This window comes from Saccopteryx leptura, chromosome 4, assembly GCF_036850995.1.
Source record: "Saccopteryx leptura isolate mSacLep1 chromosome 4, mSacLep1_pri_phased_curated, whole genome shotgun sequence".
Taxonomy (NCBI): Eukaryota; Metazoa; Chordata; class Mammalia; order Chiroptera; family Emballonuridae; genus Saccopteryx; species Saccopteryx leptura.
In genome coordinates this window covers 184,115,533-184,139,905 of record NC_089506.1, presented here as the reverse complement: position 1 = coordinate 184,139,905, position 24,373 = coordinate 184,115,533, and the positions used below count along the sequence as shown (strand labels likewise).

At 39.8% G+C, this 24,373-nt stretch overlaps 1 protein-coding gene across 3 annotated transcripts in view; it reads right to left on the bottom strand.

Annotated features, from left to right (window-relative positions):
• Window positions 1-24,373, bottom strand: part of GRAMD2B (GRAM domain containing 2B) — a 125,154-nt gene that overhangs the window by 92,421 nt on the left and 8,360 nt on the right. For 2 of the 3 annotated variants that reach the window (XM_066382120.1, XM_066382122.1), the window contains exon 1: window positions 19,617-19,871. The exons of the other annotated variant lie outside the window; for it this stretch is intronic. In XM_066382120.1, the coding sequence (XP_066238217.1) occupies window positions 19,617-19,741 (125 nt within the window). In that variant the 5' untranslated portion in view covers window positions 19,742-19,871. Of the gene's footprint in view, window positions 1-19,616; window positions 19,872-24,373 lie in introns of those variants that run through there. 3 annotated transcript variants of the gene reach the window in all.

Sequence of the window (24,373 nt, the reverse complement as noted above, 5' to 3'; positions counted from 1 at the left end):
GAGTCTTGATTGCTGTTGGCTTGTTTGTGGTGGGGTTAACCCTCAGGCTGGCTGACAGTGAGGAATGACCCTGACCACGGTGTGCAAACTGCTTTAGGGTGGAGGGGTAATCCCACAAAAGGGAATTTCTCCCGGGAGGGTCTGGTGCCTGCTGAGACCTCCCTTTGGGTGTCCTTCTTGTGGAGCTAATTGGGTCAGATTCTGCTGTGGCCTGAATCCAGCCACTGGGTTCATCAAAGTGGGAAAAGAGGGAACCCACTTCAACATAATGAAGATCATATATGACAAACCCACAGGTAACATCATACTCAACGGGGGACAACTAAAACTGTTTTCCTTAAGATCAGGAACAAGACATCAATGTCCATTTTCACCACTCTTATTCAGCATAGCACCGAAAGTCCTAGTCACAGCAATCAGACAAGAAGAAGACATATGAAAAGATGCCCAACATCACTAATCATCAGAGAAATGCAAACCGAACCACAATGAGATATCACCTCACACCAGTCAGAATGGCTATCATGAGTAATCAACAAACAAGTATTGGTGAGGAATTGGAGAAAAGAAACCCCTTGTGCACTGTTGGTGGGGTTGCAAATCGGTACAGCCATTATGGAGAACAATATGGGGGTTCCTCAAAAAACTAGGAGTAGAACTACCTTAATACTCAGCAAATTTTACTTCTGGGTATTTATTCAAAGAAATCTAAAACACTAGTTACAAAAGTTATATGCACTACTATATTGACTGCAGTATTATTTACAAAAGCCAAGATATGGAAGTAACCTAAATGTTCATCAATAGAGGAACAGATTAAAAACCTACTCCTCTAATGGAATATTACTTGGTCATAAAAAAGGATGAAAGCTTACTAGTTATGACAGCATGGATGGACCTAGTGCTATGTGGGATAAGTCAGACAGAAAACGACAAATACCATATGATTTCACTTATATGTGAAGTCTAACTAACAAAATAAATGAATAAACAAACTAGAAACAGACTTATCGATACAAAGAACATTCTGATGGCTGCAGAGGGGAGGGGAGTTGGATGGCTTGGTGAAAAATGACGAAGGGATTAAAAAGTACAAATTGGTAGTTACAAAATATCTGCTGGGATGGAAAGCGAAGCATAGAAAATACGGTCAATAACTATGCATGGTGCCCAGTGAGTACTGGAAATGGGAGGGGAGGACACTTTGTAAAGTATATGATTGTCTAACCACTATGCTGTATGCCTGAAACCAATACAAAATAATATTGATTGTATATTGTAGTTAAAAATAAAATAAGTTTGCTGTAAACAAGGTGTTATGCCAGCAGCCTCTTACATCTTGTGTTTACACCATCGCTTGATTGCATTGTTTTCTCTTGTGCTTGATTTAATCTTCTGTTGTTTTGTACAGTAACGTGCTGTACAAGCTTGTAGGAGCAAGAGGCCTAGGTGTGTAGTAGGCTATGCCATCTATGCACTCTGTGATGGCCGCACAGTAAAATTGCCTGATGACCCATTTCCCGGAATGGATCATATACTGTTGTAAAGCAGTACATGATTGTACATGGATTCTTCCAGACTCCACCTACATCTTTTTCTCTATGACCCAGCTTACTATATCACTATAATAAATCTTAGCCATGTGTTCAACTCTATGCTGAGTTCCGTGAGTCCTTTTAGTCACTGACTCTACAAGTGTGAGGTAGTCTTGGGGACCCCTAACACAGTTCCCTTCCTTTCAGTACTTACCCTCCTACATCCTGTTTTAACCCTATACAATTTCAGTGAAAGGATAAAAGGGAAGTGTGTTTGAAAAGTTAACTGGCAAATAGAGAAAATATTGATCTTGACCTAGTATAATAAAAACACGTCAATCCTTTTAGAAATCAGGAAGTCAGTTTAGTAGTCATCAAAAATTATTTATATACTTTGTACTTAAAGAACATGAACTTTCAAAGAAAGGAATGGTTTCTTAGGCTCTTTTACTAGCTTTTAAAAAATAATAGCTTTATTGAGATATAATTCATATACCATGAAATTCACTCTATTAAAGTCTACAATTCAGTGGTTTTAATACCACTAAACAAGGTTGTGCAACTATCCAGAACATTTTCATCACCAGAAAAAGAAACTTTATACCCATTAGTAGTCAATTTTTGTTGTTTCTTTCCCCTGATCCCTGGGGACTACTAATCTACTTTCAATCTCTATAGATTTGCCTATTCTGGACATTTTGTATTGATATAATTAATCATGTGGCCTTTTGTGACTAGCTTTTTTCATCAATGTTGTAGTATACAACAATACTTTATTTCTTTTTATGGCCACATAATATTCCATTCTGTGGATATACCACATTTTATTTATTAGTGAATGGATATTTGGGTTGTTCCTACTCTTTCTTTTTAAATATTTATTTATTTTAAATGTTTATTTTTATTAAGTGAGAGGCAGGGAGGCAGAGATAGACTCCTGTGTGTGCCCTGACCAGGATCCACTTGGGCAAGCCCCCTATTGGCTGCAGTGCTCTGCCCATCTGGGGCCACTGCTCTGTTGCTTGGCAACTGAACTATTTTAGTGCCTGAGACGAGGCCACCAAGCCATCCTCATCCCAGGGCCAACTTGCTCAAACCATTTGAGCCATGGCTGTGGGAGGAGAAGAGAGAGATAGAGATGGGGGGAGGAGAAGCAGATGGTTGCTTCTCCTGTGTGCCCTGACTAGGAATTGAACCCGGGACTTTTACATACTGAGCCAATGCTCTACCGCTAGTTGGCCAGGGCCTATTTTATTTATTGATTGGAGAAAGGGGAGAGAGAGAGAGGGATAGAGAGAGAGAGAGAGAGAAAGGGGGAGGAGCAACTCATAGTAGTTGCTTCTCATATGTGCCTTGACTGGGCAAGCCCAGGATTCTGAACTGAAAATCTCACCATTCCAGGTCAATGCTTTATCTACTGTACCACCACATGTCAGGCAGGTCATTCCCACTTTTTAGCTACTGTGAATAATACTGCTATAAATATCCATGCACAAGTTTTTACAAGGACATGTGTTTTCAATTGCCTAGTAACATATTGATAGTTAGGAGTGGAATTGCTGGGTCATATGGTAATTCTATATATATTTATTTAACTTGTTGAAGAACTACCAAACTGTTTTCCACAGTGGTAGCACAATTTTACATTCCCACCAACAATATATGAAGTTTCCAGTTTCTCTACATGCTTATCAACACGTGTCTTTTCAAGTATAGTCATTCTGGTAGGTGTGAAGTGGTATCCCATTGTGGTTTTAACTTGCATTTTTGTGATGACTTCTAGTGTTGAGCACTTTTTTGCATCTAATTTGCCATTTATATATCTTCTTTGGGAAAAAATCTATTTAAATACTTTTCCCATTTTTAAATGTGTTGTCTTCTTACTATTGAGTTGTGAGGATTATTTATGTATTCTGAATACTGAGACCTTTATCAGATAAATAATTTGCAAATATTTTCTTCCACTCTGTTGATTGTCTTTCACTTTCTTGATGATGTCCTTTGTATTTAATTTTGCAGAGGTCCAATTTATTTATTATTTCTCTTGTAGCTCATGCTTTTATTGTCAGATCCTACTCTCATGTCAGATTTTGATTACCCAGCTTACTTTAGGAGGTCTACTTCCACTAGCCCAAGACGTTACTCCATGATGGGAGGAAATTAAGGGTCTCAGAGAAGTTGGAATAGAGCGAGGTAGAAATAATACAGGTTTTAGAGTCTTAAGATTGAGTTTATCTCTTCTCTCATGAGAATTAAGTATTTAATTTTTCCATGGCTTCGTTTCCTCTCTGGAAGATAGGGTAATAACAGTTCCTATTCCATAAGTTATTGTGAAGTTTGAATTAACAAATTTGTTAAAAGAGCTTAACATGTATCTGGCACACAGTAAACAGCTAATAAGTATTGTCATTGTTATTAAGAAGCTGTGAAATTAAATCTGGACTTAGCCAAGAATTACTTAATAGAACTAAGGTTATCACCCTGTTCCTGACCATGCATTTCTGAAAGGCTGTTGAAATCACATAAAACTATAGCTCTGTTTATGGTTACGTAGCCTTCAGGCACCATGTCAAGACTTTTCTTTCTTTTGGATTCAGGAATAAACAATGCTGTTGTTCTTTGGAATCCAAAAATGAGCCATAGTCCAAAACACTGTGGTATCAGCATAATGGAATGTTTCATCCTAGTGTGTGCTTATTATTATTTATAATAGTTAAGGACCATTTATAGAACTACTTGAAAATTAACAAATCCCCTTCCTTGTCACTTAGATGTAAGAGTTTTAGAAAGGTCACTTGATATTTCAGTTAAACATTTGCCATGCTTTACAGCATTACCTCAGAACTTTCCTATTAGTGACACAGTCATTTGGGGCTCACAGGTACACAGTACTTTAGGGCCACAGGGAAACACACTGTTTATTATTATAAACCTAGACGTTGGTGAAGGTTCAAAGCCATATCATCTGCTGAGCCTGCTAATGCATGGCAGGTGGGCTGATAAGGCACCTACTAATAGATATCTATTTATTAATACTTAATAGAAAGAGGCCTTTAAAAAAACCTTTTGTTTAAACAACTCAGTTTAAAATTTTGCCACTTTACTCATCATCCGAAGTTAAACTCTTGCTCAGTAATTGGCATAATTATATTTCCTAATGTGGACAATTTAGCAAAGATTAAAAACTCTTTTGAAAAATAACATAATAATCCTATACTGTGAAACATTTACTTTAAGTTAAGAGACGTGGTTTTCTGTTTTTGTTATTCCTGTCTTAATCTGCAATACAAATAAAAAAAAGGCTTAAGGATTACAACACTTTAGGGAGACACAAAATAAACATCTTTCTTCCACTATAAATATGGCAATTCAGTAAGAGATCTAGAAGCAAGACGTTGTGACTAATGGGAAAAAGACATTGGGATAACATGGAAAACAATGTAATCATTACCCAGGTTGATTAAGCAAGTTGTGAGATGGCAGCCTAAATTAGAAGTCAGCCAAGAACCTGACCTGTGCTGGTGCAGTGGGTAAAGTGTTGACCTGGAACGCTGAGGTTGCAGGTTCGAAACCCGAGGCTTACCTGGTCAAGGCACACGTCTATGGAAGTTGATATTTCCTGCCCCCCCTTCTCTCTCTCTCTCTCTCTTTCCTCTCTAAAATGAATAAAGTCTTAAAAGAAATAAAATAAAAAGAAGTCAGCTGAAGATGTTTTAAATAACATTTACATAGTACTTTAGATTTCTAAGCACTTCACAAGTATGGTGACTCATTCAGTCCTTACAACCATCCTGTGACATAAGAGCTATCACTCCCCCTTTAACAGGAGAGGAAACTGAGGCACAGACACTCTGAGCCAGTTAGGGGAGATGGAAATCCCTGCAGTCTGGCTGAGGGGCTGGTGTTCTTAACTACTCTTCTGTGCTATTTCTCAGCTCAAATAGGAATAATTAGTACAATTACCTTTTGGATTTCTGGAATCTATTTTTTAAAACTTCTAAAATGTGGGATATAATGTCGATAAAAGATTCAATAATGTTTTCTTTTAAGAAAGAAAATAAAGATGCTATCACCTTGATGTATGTTTCACGCTAAAATTGAATTCTACATTAAATATATATTATCTACTCTAGTATATATGGTCTATAATATGATATGGTCATTTTGTATAATGACAATATGGATGTTCCAAAAAAAATATCATGTCTGTGTAGGGGATAAATTTCATTTCTATATTTCCAGCCATCTGTCACTTTGGAAATACCCTTTCATAACATAATAATAGTTTCTTGTATAGATTTGTTAACTTAGTAAATAATATGCCATTTCCTGATAAGAAATAACTGCTGATAATATTTAGAAAATTGGTCTTGGTTGAAAACTGCATCTTTAAAGTCACAACAGCAACTGGAGCAGATTCTGTTTGTAGGGGCTGAAGCTTCTACAACATGGAGATTTCTTTAAGAAAAGCAATACGAAATTGGGTACAGGTAGTGAATATTGACTAAGAAGAGTTTCATTCACGCGATAGGTAGGCCCTCAAGTTTCAGCTTAATTAGCTTCATGGTAAACTTACCACTTCGGATAGCAACTGAAATAAGTTTTTTTTTTTTTTAAATACGATAAGAATAAGAGTAAAATAATACCTGAAAAGAATTCTTCATTCCCACCCCCACACCCCCCAACAAGGAGCTTGTAATTGAAAACTTTATGTATACACAGTCATCTGGTTTCCTCCCTCCTTTTTATTTCTCTGCAGTCTGGGACAATCCTGCTCACAATAGATTTTGTGAGGTGAGGGGAAGGGAGGCTCCGTAAATTGCTCCAGGTCACAGATGCCAGTCAGGGCCAGACCTGGGCACTTTCAGCTCTATTTCTGGCACATGAATTTGGAGAAAGAATATTTTGAGTCATATCTGACGAAGTCTTTTCTCTCAGGGTTTTTGTTCTTATTTCACCACAGAAGTAGCAAAAGTTGGAGAAAGTCACAACAAAGACAGAGCACAAACTCTCAAATTCCTGAGTAGAGAACATCGTTCAACCTTGTCCACTAGTAGCACTGTCGGACAGGCGTTTCATTTTGACGTGAGACAGAACTTGACCATTTGTGCCTATCTTTGTTCTAGACATAATCCCCTCCCCTCCCTGCCTTCCCCCCAGAGTTGCAGTTTTGAGAAAACTATTTAACTCAGTCCTGGTGGGGTTCCCCTACCCATCTTATTTTCACATTTCTTTAAGATGATCATAATCAGAGGCGGATTTAATGGTGGGCGCGCCACAAACCCTGGGCCCCGACTTCTGAAGGGCCCCGCAAAACCCCAACTTGACAATTTTTTTTTTTCTTCTGAAGCTGGAAACGGGGAGAGACAGTCACACAGACTCCCGCATGCGCCCGACCAGGATCCACCCGGCACGCCCACCAGGGGCAACGCTCTGCCCACCAGGGGGCGATGCTCTGCCCCTCGAGGCGTCGCTCTGCTGCGACCAGAGCCACTCTAGCGCCTGGGGCAGAGGCCAAGGAGTCATCCCCAGCGCCCGGGCCATCTTTGCTCCAATGGAGCCTTGGCTGCGGGAGGGGAAGAGAGAGACAGAGAGGAAGGGGGGGGGGTGTGGAGAAGCAAATGGGCGCTTCTCCCATGTGCCCTGGCCGGGAATCGAACCCGGGTCCCCCGCACACCAGGCCGACGCTCTACCGCTGAGCCAACCGGCCAGGGCCGACACTTTTTTCTAATGACACCAAGTTTGGTTTCATATGTGTAATTTTAACATTAATAGTATATAATATTTTTTTATTTATTTAAAAATATGGCTCACATGTATTTTTATTTTCCCTGTCTTTCTCTTTTCTTTAAGGGGCCCAACATTTTCTTCTGCACCCGGGCCTCAACTGACCTTAATCCGCCTCTGATCATACTATGGAGTGTCTGCCATATGGGAGAGATGCAGTCGCTTGCCAGCATTTGGCTCTTCAGGTTTGGATCTTTGCGTCCTCATGCCTCTACATATATTCAAATATATAAAAGGAATTGTTTGTTTGTTTTTTAGCTTCATATTCTTTCTTCCCCCTGTGTTTAGTTCTAAGTCATTTATAAGTTATAAAAGAATGCATAGGGATAATCAAAAAACTAGGAAAAAATACCCTTAGGGTTTGACACGGGCTTGCTTGGATTATGACTTCCGGCTGTGTTTCTATAGTAACACACCATCTACCTTGTCGTTATACTAATAGCAACTCTTGTGTGCTGGGTTTGCCGGCCACCCTTATCCATACCTAATTCTCAGAACAGCCCTAAAAGGTAGGTGTTATTTGCCCCACCTTCCAAATGAGACAACTGAGGTTTAGAAAGATCTAATAACTGGACTAAGGTGACGCAGAAAGCGCCGGAGCTCTGATTCCAATACACGTCTAAGAACTCCAGGTCCACTGCCCTCTCACCAATGCCACCTCTCGCATTAGAAAAAGGTGGTGGTTTTGGGGTCACCCACAACCTCTGAGGTGGCCCCCTAGAATCCCCCCCTCTTGGTATCCTCGCCCTTCCACACTGAACGCACAGGGCTGACCTTTGTAACCAACAGGATATTGCAGAAATGCACCATGCTGTTGATTAAGTGTTGTTTGAGGGTGATATTATTCCAGGCAGGCAGAACACCAGCGAGGAGGCACGAAGATATGAATGTTTGCGGCCTGTGCGAGGGATCATTTATGACACTAAAAATCGATGCTTTATTAAATTAAATTCTTATTTCTTTCATATCTAGTTTAATTCAATTTTAAAGTCATTAAGTTTATTTTAAAATTAAAGTCAATGAAGCATTAAGTTAAAATTAAGTTTATGCTTAAAGTAATGGAAACAGAAATTTCAGCCTATCTTGCTCCTGGTAGCCTTTTAATTGCGCGATTTCCCCCCTCTCTTTTTCTAATGGCAAAGGATAAAGCACATGGGACCACACCAAGGAAATACCAGTTCAGATCTCATGATAGATCACTGTGGAACAGTGAAAAGGTCCTGGACTGTGAGTCGGAAGGTCTCAGGTGCCGTCTGAGTTTGCCCCTAGCTGTTCTTCCCGCATCCAGCGGACTCCTGACTTGGGCACCTTGACTGTGCTGCTTGCTGAGCGCCAGCCTTCCTGGGGCGAGACCAGCAGCTCCGTGGCCAGGTCAGCCTTGCTTGTCAACCGGGGGAGCTCTTTCTCTATCCATCACCCTCCACCATTTATTCATCCATCTAATACTTACTGATGTGTGCTTTGTGTCAGGAGCCGCACTGAGTGATGGGTTGGAAACAAAAGGCAGCAGAGTGGGAAGAAATTAAGTCTAAGAACGTGTGTGATTCGGAGTGTGATAAACGCTGTGATGGACGTGAAGGTGTAACGTGAGCCCAGACCAAGGGAGGTCAGTGTCGTGGGTAAGTTTTCTTAAGGCAGTGATCCCCGGTTGAGTTTTGAAGGACAGCTCAGAGTACACTCTGCCAGAGTGTCATAGGCAGGAAATAAGGTTCAAAGTCTGGAACTACGTGTGTGGCTGGCATGTGGTCTTCCTGGGGCTACAAACAGGTCGAGCGATGGGACCTAGGAAGCCGACCAGGTCACAGGAGTCCTCCTCAAAGTCCAAAGGACAACCCTGTGAAATAAATGAACACATGTATAGGACATCACGGTTCCTACTTCCAGGTTTCCTTCCTCTTTGGCAGGAGCCTATTTGGAATGAAGCTTGTTCATGGCACATTGTTCTGCCCCTACAGGTTCATTGCAGGGAGTGAAATAGGTTTCTTTTGCTCCAATATCATGCTGGCAGCTATTAGTTTTTCATGTTTGGCAAAGTTTATTCTGTCCCACTAAGTATTTGAAATGTGCAGTTTATTTCTAGATTTGAATATTGCAGCATGGGGCTTAACAGGAAACATGCTGCAAATAATTATAGTTTGGAGGGTTAGGCTAGGCATTTAATTTTTAAAGTGCATGCACATTGCCTGCCTTCCTTAGTAGCCCGGGTGTGTCTGTCATCAACAAAGATGGGAGGTCCTGGAAGCAGGAGTTGGGTCTTCAGCCATTTATTCATTCTATAAGAGTCTCTTCTCACCATAGAGTTTCTTCTGTGTGCTAGGTGCTTTAGATAGAGAGGCAAAGATGTATGCTGAGCTTTACGTGATGAGGGAATTACCATGTATTTCTCTGTGGGTCACCCCCTCCGCTGCCTTATAATAACCACCGCAAGCTTGAGAGCATTCACTGTATGCCAACTACTTTAAATGTTATCTCATTTAATACATTCCACAATTCAATGATTATCCCCATTCGGCAGCTGAGAAAAGTGAGGCACAGAGAGATTGCACAGCTGGTAACTGGTGAAAGCAGGCGTATACAGCATGCAGAGCATCCTATATAGAGATTCTAGAAAGTAATCCTTAACTGTTTGTTAAATGAAATTACCCATCATACTTGTTAATTCACTATTTCTCAAAAGTACATAGGGCAGATACCCTTGCTTTTTGTTGTTTTTTTTTTTTTTTTACAAAAATATTGAAATGAAATCCACAGAATCATATAATGAGCCAATATGAAATTGAGACTCCCAGGTAGGTCTCCTTAACCTTGTTTTTTTCAGACAAAGTAGCATGCCTACTTCTGAAACCAGGGTTCCCTCTGTGGCTGTAATAGTCACCCTTGGTGAGATGAAGGAACTGAATTAAATGACCCTTGAAGATGGGTTTTGTTTCTGGAAATAGCCCAGATAATTTGAAGCCAAGCCAGGTGGATAAATTGGTCAATGAAGTCGCGGAATGCTATTTTGGCGTGTTTCTGGCTGTGCATTCGCTACTTGCATTAATTTTGTTGTCTTAATTTTGCCCTACAGCAACAACAGGAAATTTATGTTCCCTTTCTGTTACTTGCTTTCCTCACCTAAACAGTGCAGAGAATAACCTCTATAATCCATCTACTGTAGTGTAAAGCCACCAAGGTGGATAAGGTCACATGTGTAAAAAGTTCTCGAGTAAGCCAGCGTGCAAAGAGAAGAGACTATCATGATGGTCACTGCTGGGTTCTATAGAAACACTCATTCACCACACGGGTGCTTCTCGGCAGGGGTTCCCATTGCCCTCAGGCAGCTGCGCATAGTTATCTATGGGAGCAACTGCTAGAGGTTTCAGTTCAGTTACATTCTCCTGGTTTTGTTTCTGTTAAACATGGGGCAAGGTTGGGGGAGGGGGAGGAGAATGTAAATGAAGCTGATTGATTTTTTTCAATCTGTCACCTTAAATTGCTTTTTGACTTCTTCTAAACTGGATTTCCATGGGGTTTTAAAATTTTATTTAAAAAGTGAGTCAAGGATTAAAGCATAGGTTATTCAATTGTGTTTTCTGAAAACAATTTTAAGTGTTCTGAAAAATATGAAGTGAATACTGATCGAAAACATTTTTTTTTTTAAAGTTAGTTTTTCTACAACTATTTTCAAAATTGCCCCAAACGAGGGACTGGTAACAGGCAGTCGTTTACAAGCAGCAAGTGTTCAGCCCGGGGTTTGCTCCCGGCAGGCAGCGCGGCCTCCCTTCCCTGACCCGCCCGACACAGCACAGAGCGTGAGCTAAGTCCCACACGTACACAAGCACACGTGTGTTGCAGAACACAGGCACTGAAGCTGTTGGAATCAGGGGCCCATTTAGGTTTTGTGGGCCTGAAGCTTATACAACTCTAGGGTCCTCTTTAAGAAAAAATTGTGAATAAAAAAATTAGGTACAAAAGTGAGTATTTATTTAGAATAAGGAAAGAAATCAATTTATTAATTTGAAAAAGCTGACACAAATCCGATAAACATCTCCAAGTCCAGAAAACTAATGTGACACTCTTATGATCCGACTACCTGATTTCTTACAATTTTTAGCTGACAGTAATAAATCTCTTTATATGGCAATAATGTTGTAATATTGTCAATAAAGTGAACAAAAGATTAGTCTTTTCTCTAGCATCAGAAGCCTATTTTTTAGATTTAAACCTGTTCTTGATAATGTCATGTTAAGATGGGCTTTACTACATGACCCACCTAGGGACAATGGCTGTTTTTAGTTTGACTTTGGGTTTGTGCCCCATAAACACAGGACTTCTGATAAATTGTGCAATTAGCATAAAAATGTTTGGTGTACTTATAACTAAGTCAGCTGCATGGTTGGGTATATAGTCCTAACAGGAGGAAACTTCTGTTTTTACTTGGCATGCATGATAATGTAGTCCACTGACAATGTGCATAGCTGATGATTGGAAGCCTTTGCCAGAGAATGGATTCTGGCTCCATACATTTCCAGTCTTGTTTATCTTCCATTACGCACATACTTTCGAAGCATGTTATCTGCGGGACACATTCATGTCACAATGCCAAATGCACTTCTGTGTCACCAAGCAGGGTAAATAGGCCTAGTGGGTGCTGAGAGTGTTCCTGGAAGCCAAGATAACTAGCAATAGCTTACATGCACATAGAAATGATTGTAAATCACATATATATCTTATGCTAATTCCAAACTTATTGTATCTCCAAACAACTCCCTTTTAGCTCAGAATGTCAAATATACTGCTCACAAAAATTAGGGGGTATTTCCAAATGAATATGAAGCAATAAAAAAAGCATTTTATTTTTTTAAAATTAAACAAGAACATCACAAAAGCAAATGACAAGTCGAAGAAAGTTGTTTGATTATGCAAATGAGATGAAAACCAACTTCTATTTCGTTGGTGAAAATACACTATACAAAAGGCTGAAAGTACAGGAGTATCTGCATGTTCCCTGACCCCCTAGTTTTTGGGAGCAGATGCCCTTGGTTACTGAGGGGAAAGCATGACAAGGAACAATTGAAGTGCAAAGAGATAGCAATCATAACAGCAGTGAAATTATAGTCTGAAAAGTTTATTAAAACCTACGACTATGTCAACAACTTGCCAGGGACTCTTCCAGGGCCTTGGACGGGGGCTTTATAAGTGGGGGTGGAAGCTTAAGCTTCATAGGCTTTATGCTACACCCCTGATGGCAGTGCACTCAGAGAAATGGTTCAGGTGGGCTGTGCCAACACATAAGAACTCATCCAGTTCTGAGGGGAGGCCAGGGGCCCACAGGGAGTTATCCAGACCTTTCGGGAGACACATCCTGAAAGACAAACAGGAATTTTTCAGGCAGTCAGGGTGGACTTCCAGTATGTTCGCCAGCCTGATAGCAGGATAGAGCATGTACCGTATTTCTGCATATATAAGATGCACCCTTTTTTGAAAAATTTGGGGTCTAAAAACTGGGTGCATCTTGTACAGTGGTTGTAGATTTTTTTACTTACATTTTCTGTTTTTTCACATGGATGAGGAGTTGTATAAATTTTATGATGAATAAAACTTAAGTTCAATAACCTTATGTAATATATATATATATATATTTTCAAATTTTGGGCCCTAAAATTAAGATGTGTCTTATACATGGGGAAATACAGTATATTGAGAGACTATTGAGTGTTTGGTATAAGTGGACTGTGGAGAAGTGTCTGGTGAAGCTGGGGAAAGAGACTGCAGGTCTCTTGTCTTCTAGCAATGATAGCTTCTGGGAAGTCCTTTTCTCTTCTGGGAAGATTCTCTCTCTCCTGTCAAAGAGGTCTATTCCTCTGTACTTGACCTCTTTGTTGTTACATCTACCGCCCATTTCACCACGTCCTGAAGCCCTTCGTTCTCTCTGCCTTCTGACAGCTGTCCCTCACTCTCCTGTCCAAGGCTCTGCAGAGGCCACAGGTCCTGCCACCCTGACCTTACCCCTAAGAATAGATTTACTGCATTCACTGAAATACGTGCCCCACACTCAGGACTAATACCATTATACAGAGTGGGGAAAAAGTAGGTGTACAGTTGTGAGTATGCAAAACACAGAGTTTATACTTGTATTGTTATTTATTAATTATTGTATTATTTTCCATACAAACAACTGCAAACCTACCCTTGCCTCACCCTGTATTTCCCCTTAAGACAGTCCTGCTTTCTTTGACTACTACCTCCTCATCTCTGCTCCTGGCGAAGGAAGCTCATTTCCCAAAATTCAGCCTCCCTCCGCTTCTAACTGTCACCTGTATCCCTACAACTCCAGTGAACAGGAGCTGGAGCCCTGGACTTACTTAGTGAAGTGGGTCATGGTACTATATCCATGTATTCTTGGTCTCCAGGTACCGAATAGTGATCTTGTCCTTTCCCTATTAGCAGGAGAAGTGGGCTTGGCTAAGAAAAAGAAGTGGGATTGGGAGGGGAGAGTGGAAGGGAGGAAGAGCAAAGATTTCCTCTTTCAGTCACTGGTGGCAGCTGGAAGAGCAGAGGAGTAGAGGCAGAGTCACTGGAGCCCCAAAGTGGAGAAGTAAGTGTGACTACAGGCTGCCTGGGACCTGCCAAGGTCATTGTTGACTATGGCCTGGAGTGGTTCCCAAACTAGAGCACAGAAGTCTGAGCAGGTTGGGCTGGTCCCACTGGGTCCCTTATTTACCTGAAGGCTGCCTCACCTTTGACTTCTTTGGTTGTCGGGCCTTGTTTGTGCCCCCAAAGCCCATAACTCCCCATTCTTCATATTAGCACCACTGGGAAACTTTCCCCTTTGTCTGTAATTGCAGTATAGTCTAATACCCAAAAAGGAAATATTTTGAGAAAACAAATTTATTAAAAGCAATACCGCTAATGGCTAATTTGCATAAAGTTCTCCAAAGCCAGCTAGTTAATTCAATAAAAATTTCTGATTTTTGTTTGCTAATCTATGAAACTATTAATTACCCAGAGTCTTTTTCAATCTACTTATCAAGCATACAGCAATTCATGGTTTTCAAGACCACCTGATATTCTGTATATTTTGGGAATTGATGATTTCTTATGAATTTTGACTATGGAGATACTGTGCTCATTATGAATATCAAAAGATTTTTAAATGAGGATCATCTCAGAGGAGGCCAGGAAAGCACTCAGTAGTTTTGAACAGCCTCTTATAAAACCTCAGTTTGAAGGAAACATTTTTAATCTGAAAAAGGCTGATAAAATCTAAAATGTGAAAAGCATTCCTTTAAAAATCAAGAACCAAGCAAGAATGCCTGGAATTACTGCTTACACTCAACATTATAATGGAGTTTCTTGCTTGTGTAATAAAAAAAATTTTTTTAAAAAGGAGTAAAGATCAGAAAAGTAAAAACAAAATTTTTACTACGTATTTCAAATACTATTGTCTACAAAGAAAACTTCATAGACTCTACAGTTTAATTACTGAACTTAATAAGATTTAGAGAAGATATTGAATATAAGATCAATTTAGAAATTTAATTATAATCTGTACAATACAACAAAATAAATGCAATTTCAAATATATTTCCAATAACAACAAAGGTGTGAAGTACCTAGGAATAAATCTAATAAATGATGTGTAAGATCTTTGTATAGAATATTCTAAAGGACATTAAAGAAGACCTAAATACATTGAAGACATACCATGTGCATGAATAGGTTTATTTAATAACATAAAATTTTAAATTTCCTCAAATTGAGCAATGGAGCCATTGGAATTTCAATTAAAAATAGACCTATTTCATAAGCCAATTCTAAAATTTAAATGGGGCCCTGGCCAGTTGGTTCAATGGTACAGTGTCAGCCTAGAGTGTGGATGTCCTGGGTTCGATTCCTAGTCAGGGCACACAGGAGAAGGGACCATCTGCTTCACCACCTCACCACCTCCCCCCCTTCTCTTTCTCTCTCTCTCTTTCTCTTCCTTTCCTGCAGCCATGGCTCAATTGGATTGAGTTGGCCCTGGGTGCTGAGGATGGCTCCATGGCCTCTGCCTTGGACACTAAGAAGCGCTCAGTTGCTGAGCAATGGAGTAAGACCCCAGATGAGCAGAACATTGACCCCTAGTGGGCTTATCAGGTGGATCCTGGTCTGGGCACATGCAGGAGTCTGTCACTGTCTCCCCTCCTCTCACTGAATTAAAATAAATAAATAAATAAATGAAATTTAAGTAGAAGAGCAAAAGGTCAAGGGTAGCTAATCACTTCTGAATTAGATAAGGAGTCTCATCAGATAACAGAACTTTTATTATAAAGTGATAGTGATGTTGTTAGTGATTTATGGCAGAGCTGGTATTGCAGATTAATGGGGAAAGGAAAGACTATTCAATAAGTAATGTGAGACAGTTTATTATCCAGATGAAAATTTAAAATGATGCCGTAATTCACAGCAGAAACAAAAGATAAATTCCAAATCCTTTATAGGATTCTAGTTTGGAAGGGAAACATAGTTTTAGAAAACTATAATATATAAGAAGATTTTTATAGCCCCAGGGTAGGGAAGGGTTTCTTAAATGAGTCACAAAAAGTATAAGTCATTAAGAACATAATTAATAAACTGATAAATTAAGAACTTGAACCTGATAAAGAACATGAACAGACAAGTCATATGCTAGAATAAACATTTGCAACACGTATAAGAAAGATCAGTATCTGGAGTATTTTGAAAACGAAAATTCTCCTGTCCCCCCAAATCATAAGTCTTATAAGCAGGTGTTTTACAAGAGGGAATGAAAATGATCAATAAACACACTGAAAAGATGCTCCTCCTATATTAATAAGGGAAATACACATTAAAGCACCACTGAAATTCCACTTCACACCTTCCGGATTGGAAACAATTAAGAAGTCGGACACCATCATTGTCACTGAGGCAGGGAAGTCATTACTGGTGGCAGCATAAATGGCACAGAACTTTGGAACACAATTTGAAGTAATGAGTAAAGTTAGACATGTCCATTATCTATGACTCAGCAGTTTCTCTCCTAGGTACATGCCTTACAGATACCGGCAAGATGTGAAATGGGTTGAATGAGTAAATAACCGAAAATAACCCAGAGTTAGGCGAGAATGCCCTTCTAAAGGGAACACCACATCACGATCACCACACTCTTTTTATTCCAAACCCTCCAGTGGCTTCCCATGGCGATTAGAATAGAACTCTAACCGCGTTCAACCTCTGCTTATCTCTACAATTTCACAGGGTGCCACTCTCCCCAGGTTCCTCAAGACACAAGATTTTTCTACTCAGGGCAACACACTCCTTCCTGATCATTCCATGGTTGGCTCTTTTTTTTTTTCATTCTGTAAATTGGTCTAAATATCACTTCTTTAAGAGTCCCTTACTTGCCACCGCATCTAAATTAATTTTCCCCATCTCATTCCTTGTCTCAGCCCTGTATTTGTTTCCTATAATAATACACGTTAATATTTGAATTATATGCATGTATTCATAATTTTTTGCCTGTCTTGAACATTAAACTAATTACCTTTACGAGGACAGGGACGAGGTATAACTTGGTCATGATTGTATCTCCTCTGCCTTCCACATAGCCTGGCATATAATAGTTACTCATAAATCTTTGCTGAATTGAATGATTGAATAAATATACTACATAAATTGTATCTGTAGTTTGTTAATCTGAGAATATATTTTATTTGCTCTTGTTCATTTAAAGGATAATATGATATCACAAGTGCCACATAAATTCTTGATATTTATTTAGAAGGTCGAGGGAAGTGTTTATCCGGTCTTATTTTTGACCTGAAATAATTGCCCAACATGTGCTTGAATATTTCTATAAATTATTTTCAATGATTTTATTCACAATATATTAAATAGATATTTCAACTAGACTAAAAGTCCTCTGCTGTCCAAACTATTTAGAGATTGGAGTAGTGTTTTTAGGTTGGTTCTAACACATATCAAAAAACACTTATAGATATTAGCATAGAGCAGGCGTCCCCAAACTACAGCCCGCGGGCCGCATGCAGCCCCCTGAGGCCATTTATCCGGCCTCCCCCCCCCCCCCCCCCCCCCCCCCCCCCCCGGCCACACTCCCTTAAGGGGCACCTCTTTCATTGGTGGTCAGTGAGAGGAGCACTGTATGTGGCAGCCCTCCAACGGTCTGAGGGACAGTGAACTGGCCCCCTGTGTAAAAAGTTTGGGGACCTCTGGTTTATATTGAATATTTATGTTAAATATGTAAATATGCAGGTGAAATAGGCCTGGGCCCTTTTTGAAAGAGGCTTGAATTTAGGTTGGTGCAGGCTTTTATTTTACTTTTACTCTATTTCTCTATACTTGTTTAAATCATATATGTATTATATTTATTTATACTAAATGAAATAAGTCAGACAGGGAAAGACAAATACCATATGATTTCACTTCTATGTAGAATCTAAAAAACAAAACAAACAAACTCATAAATACAGAGAACATTTTGATGGTTGCCAGATGGAGGGGAATTAGGAAGATGGGTGAAAAAGCGGGAGGGATTAAGAACTACAAATTGGAAGTTACCGAATAGTTACGGGAATGTGAAGTACAGGATAGGAAGGGCAGTCAATAATCTGGTGCTAATTATGTACGGTGGGAGATGGGTACGAGACTTATTGGGGTGATCACTATGTAAGCTATAAAAATTTCTTATCAATGCATTGTACACCGGAATCTAATGTAATATTGTATGTCAACTATAATTGAAAAATAAAAATTATTATGAATGGGAAAATGGCACTTTGTGTAATTAATTAATGCATTGTAATTAAATTAAATTTTCTGTTAACAGCTTGAGCTCCTAAAAGAATTTACATTACAACGTTGCAGAAGGTATGGTTTCAGCAGAAAATGTGTTTTGAGAAATACTCCAATTTCAGCAAAATATGAAAGCAATGCAAGAGTTATACATTTTCAAGGACAGAAAATCGCGCTCTTGCTCAAACAACCATGCTGCACTTTAGGGAGAATCATTCTAATGATAGACGGAAAAACTAAACTACCTTTTAAAATAGTTATTAAGCCACATTTTGCATAACTTCAGACTCTTGATCTCTAAAATTTCTTTTTAAAGCTATTTAATTGATACTTTTATAACCTGCATTCTGATACATGAATGTCATTCAAGGGAATGGGATTTCTTGGTTTTCTTTTTTTTTTTTTTTTTTTTTTTTTAATTTTTTTTTAAATTTTATTTATTCATTTTTAGAGAGGACAGAGAGAGGGAGAGAGAGACAGAGAGAGAGAAGGGGGGAAGAGCTGGAAGCATCAACTCCCATATGTGCCTTGACCAGGCAAGCCCAGGGTTTTGAACCGGCGACCTCAGCATTTCCAGGTCGACGCTTTATCCACTGTGCCACCACAGGTCAGGCGGTTTTCTATTTATTCTTTAGACATTATACTTTTAAGCACCTCTTTGTGTAACTGATTTAACATGATTAAAAAACAAGACAGATGTTCGGCTTTCTGGACATGGTGCTCCGTGACAGTCAACTTCAGACATAGGGGCTGTTCCTCTGCTTTCTCACTGGGGAAGCTTATACGACAGGGACATTCAAGTTCACATCAAAGTGGGGTGAGAAACTTTTTTTTTTTGTAATTGATTTCTACTGCCCTTGATGTCTATCTTTTGTAAGTTTCTAGAGAATTATGATGAGACAAAATGAATAAAGAGGCAATAAATAAATTTTCATGATAAAAGTTTGTAATTATTAGAGTGGTGTTGATGTAGATAGCAATACTTAACAGCTAAAGAAAGGATATGTTTTGTATCTGGTCAAAGCTGTTGTAAATCACTGTTCCGTAAATATTTATAGTTGAGCCAGAGCATAGCTAGTACTATAAATATTTAAATATTGAATTTAGAGAGCCAAAAAGAGCACAAGTATTTTAAGATTTAATAATAATTCTGGTAATTTTGACACTGAAGTAAGGTTTTGATTATTAATTATGGCTTCACTTCCTGTGAACCCGGGAGGGAGTCAGGAATTGAGGAACTATATGGCTGGCCAGTGATCTAGCGCTAAAAAATCCGAAAGAAGTCGCTAACGATGATTTTTCCCCTTAATAGCAGTTAAGTTCTATTTGCCCAGAGGTCACATCCTTGGGATGGACCCCATCCATCCACTGGCCCCGATGCCAAGGCTGTGCCTTCTCCTTCTCCTTGGCAGGTTGCTGCCTCAGGGAGGGAGGAAGGAGCTCTTTAAGGAATACCTGTGAGTGGCAGGAGCCACCGACGAGACAGACAGAGGGACCCACCTGAGAAGCACGGAGCCGGGGCTGTCGGTGGGGCTCTGCGCAGCCTCCGGGCGGGCCTTGCCTGGGCTGCCGGGAGTCTCAAACAGAAACACCGTGTCGCTGGAACACATCCTTTTCTTCACCATGGTGCACTAGGCGATCGCCAGGTCGAGAAATCTGTTCAAAGGCTCATTTCTGAATCTCCCCAACAATGTGAAAACCTGCGTTTTAGCTTGCTCAGTTCCCGCATTGCAGGAAGCTCTTTCTTCACAGGACTCTTAATCTAGCTGAGGCTTTTTTTTTTTTTTTTTGAAATGAGTTAATGAGTAACGTGTAAGTATGACAGAGGGTGGTTTTGATCCTACCCACATTTGCTCTAAAGGAAAAATAAATGTGTTTGGGAAATTCAGCTTTCAGTTTGCTAACAGGAACACCACACAACTCTGTGGATTTAGGCAGAAAATTCTGTGGAAAAGTCAAGTTTTAAAACAACCAGGTGCAGAGAATGGCAGTCTCTAAACATTAAAAGCAGAGATACTTCTTCTATACCCTGGGCCTGACCAACAGGGTGAAAAATAAAATGTCTTTATGCCTTTGCACATGCGGGAAATAACCAGCCCACCTGCGTGTCACGTTTGGCAAGACACATGGGATTTAAGACTGCGCTGCTTGGTTCTTGGGGACTGAGCAGTCCTGGAGTTCTCATGGAAATAATATGCACAGAGTCAAGGGAACCTGGATGTTGTGCATTGTGCTGCATTGCAGCAGGCTGTGACCTGTATCAAAACAACCAAGGCAGACAAATAAAAAACTCTGGGAGGCAAGGGCTCCAGCACCATCTCTGCGGCTTGCTGGTTGGGTTACCATGGGTGATCCCGACCCCTGCGGAGTTTGGAGTCTGCCCTGCTGGTCTCACAGAATTGGGGTTAAGATGAAATCATGTAAGAGAATATGTTGTGGCCTGACCTGTGGTGGCGCAGTGGATAAAGTGTCGACCTGGAATGCTGAGGTCTTGGGTTTGAAACCCTGGGCTTGCCTGGTCAGGCACATTTGGGAGTTGATGCTTCCTACTCCTCTCCCCCTTTTCTCTCTATCTTCTCTCTAAAATAAATAAAATCTAAAAAAATAAAAAGAATATGTTGTGGAAATTTGCAAATAGGCTATGTACTGGGTTAGGCAAAAGTAGGTTAATAATAATAATAAAGAATATAATAATTTATAAAATATTAATACAAGAATGAATTCTGTGCTTTGCATACTCACTACTGTAAACCTACTTCTGCCCACCCCTGTATTATTATTGCTATTATTTAGAACCCATTTAATCAGGAAGTTCAGAAAAGGAATGTCTTTTTGTGTTATTCTTCAATCACTTAATATTCATGCACAAGGAAAACATGAGTGTCCACCAGTGTGACTAGCAGCAGGGAAGGATTTGGTCCAAGTAGCTATTCTCTCTCCTTGTTTTCCCTGTGACGAGTCAGTGACATTGGAGAGTGACTGGCTTAAGTGAGATATGCCGATTCTGATTGTGGAAGAGAGCAAAGTTTCCAGAAAATCAGACTTTAGCCTTGGTCCCGGCAGTACTTTGCTCTCACCAGCTGATAACCAGTGAGGGACAGGTTTGCACTACTTCACGTGCAGTGGACTCTAAGCACACTTTTGAAATTAGACCAAGTCTTTTGGTGAGAATTAATGGGTGCCTAATACAGTGACCAACTTTCCGCAGTGTACCTGGCATTTTCCTGGTTTTACACTGAATGCTCTATATCCTGGGAACCCCTGTGTGCTGGGGAAAACGTGACAGGTGGCCACCCTGGTTCCCAATGCCATCTCACTACAATTCTGACGCTCTGCTGCTCCCAGCTTCTCTCCTTGTCTTTCCTTGATAGTGCAGTATCTGTATTTCTCTTTTTCCCTTGTATGTTGCAATTATGTTGGAAAGACATTAAATAACTTATAATAAAATATTAGAGTAAATAAACTCATCTCCATACCTCATATAATAGCAAGAACCTGCAGGGCTGTTTCTGTTCCCTTTAAACAAAAAAGTCTAATCAGCGCAGATGTTAATAACTAATACAATAATTGCTACTATCTCCCAGGAAGGATTGAATTTTAACTGAAGGCAATGCTTAAGTTAACTTAGAACAAAATATTTGTAAAGGAGGAAATTCCAGAGTCAGCAGCCAGTCGCTGGATGTATATTTTAGCCGAGAAGCTTGCTTAGCACTCAGCAGTATTTTATTAGCAAGGCTTCATGCCAACTGCCGTGAGTGATACAAAAAATTTTAAGAAATGGGTTCTTGTTTCGATAATGTAGCTAGGAGGAGACAATATACACAATTTGAAAAGTTAACTAATCGTAAAAGGGGAAGTAAGGCAATAGGTAGTAATTGAAGCTAGTATTTCTGGAGTCTCTGTGTATCTAATGCCTTTTGAGTCTATGTAGCATCTCTGCTAGATAATTCCATAATAACATCTTATTTAGTTCTTGCCCAAAGTACATTTTTACAGATGATAAAGCTATATCTTTAAAAGGTTAAGCAAGTTGGCCATAATTAAGTGGTCATGCCAGAATTCATTCATTCATTCATTCATGCATTCATTCATTCCATATGTGTTAACAGAGCATTTATAAAAGGAGGCAAAAGGGAAGATAGTAGGACTCACATGAACAAATAAATAGGCATGGCCAGGTGTGTGCGTGGTAGTGGAGAAGGGTGTATTGGTGAGCTGGTGGAATAGCTTTGGTCATTTCGATGGAGGCTGAATTATGAAGGACCCCGAATGCCAGTGCATAGTTCAAGCTTTATCTTACAGGTAATGGGAACAGAATGATGAAAGGTTAATTTGATGGCCACGTGGATGATGCTTTGGGTGCAGAAGGAGATGAGTTGGCTCATAGCTGCAATCATCTGTTGATAGAGTTATTTCATTTGGGCAGCAACCACCAGTCTATGGGAAGCAGCTCTGAAATAGTTGAAAAAATATTGACTCAACCCTTATGTAATATGTTGAATTAATTCCTTATCGTAAAAAAAACTGTGTTAAAGATGAGATGGCTGAAAGTCTAGAGCAGGGGTCACAAACTCAAACGCCTTCAAGAGCCAGAAAGGTAAGTATCAATAGAACCATGAGGTGAGGAGAGAAACCAGCAGAGGGGAGTAGAAAGGACAGTGCCCATGCCCTCCCTAGTGGCATTCAAATTTTAAATGGCAGATGCTGGTGGGAGGGGCAATCTGAAGGTGTCTGAGGGCAGGAATCAGCTGTGGCTTGCCCGCTGAATTTCACTTCTTGGTAGGAGCTGCCTATGCTAAATCTTTCAAAATTAGCTAGTAGTTGTGTTCAGACTTCATATTCAGGCAGGAGTGAGATTCTGATGGCCCATGACCACTGAAAGCAAGTGTGGATTCTGTCTGATGCTCTCTTTTAACGATGAATGGTGATTGCTGTGCAGCAATTACATCAGCAGGCACGGGCTGCCACGGGCTGACTCCCTCAACTGTTTAGACAGGAACTCTGCTCATGGCATTCCTAGCCTTTGCCACAGCTTTTGTTTTTTTATGTGTAAAAATAAAAACAGAGACCAGGAGATCAAAGATAAGTAACTGGAGTAGGACATTTATGTAAATATAGCTATCAAAGGAGCATGCTCACTAGTAAAAAAAAAAAAAAAAAAGAATCTATGATTACAACTTAAGTCCAACTAAAATAAAGATAGCAGTGACCTTCTGTAGCCTTCCAGAAGTTTAGATGAAAAAATATCACCAAACAAGATAAAAACTGACAACTAGCAGACAATTTTAAGACAGACCACCGATGACTGAAATATCTCATTTTTCTGATGCTCTCCATTAAGTGACAATGTTATAGCTTTATAAACAGAGATTGGAGAAGAGAGCCTGACATGGAAGAGAGAATAGTGAATTTGGGCTACTCCACTTGGTAAATTCTGTCAACACCTCTAGACTTTCCTCCTCTTCTACTGAACAAAGAGATACTGGGCTAAGTGTGGCCTGCTGACATGTTCTATTTTGCCTTTACCATGTTTTATAAGTGGAAGTGTTTTTCATATAAAACATAGTCATCTGGCCTTGTGTGGAAGATCAGATCTGGCAAGAGAGAGTATGACTGGCAATAGTCTGGTTAAGAGCAGTGCCTCCTTGTAAAGTAGCTGAATGCTGCAGTTTGCCGCAGTCTGCAGTCTTCCCCACTGTCACTCTGCCTGCTTTGCTCCACTTGTTCTCATTACCTGCATTGGAGTCTAAAACCGCCAGCCTAGGCGATGTTGAAAGTCTCTAGTTCTAAGTCTCTTTCCTTAAATCCCACTCATTAAAGATTTACTGTAAGATTTTTTTTTCTTCAATGAAACAAGATTCACAGATAACTCCAAGAATTTAGTCTTATGAAATGATGATAATCTATGGTTATTCTATCCAACCATTTTGAAGTCCACAAATAAGGCACTAATACACCTACTGATGCTAGCTAGCCTAGATAGGGGCTGGGGAATTCGTGCCCGTAGATTCTCCTCCTCCTGTTGCGGGTGTGGGATGTGGATGTTGAGGCACAAGACCAAACTAAAAATACCAATAAGCAGAGCTTCAAAACTGAGCTTTCCAGAGGCATGAGATATAAATTTCCATTTACAAATGAACTCGATCTCTACAATTAGGTAACATTATAAATATTTGTGCCTTAAGATTTATCTGCTGAATTATGCTGTATTCAGGCTAAATAATAAAATTAGTTTGTACTAATTTTACTCTAATTAA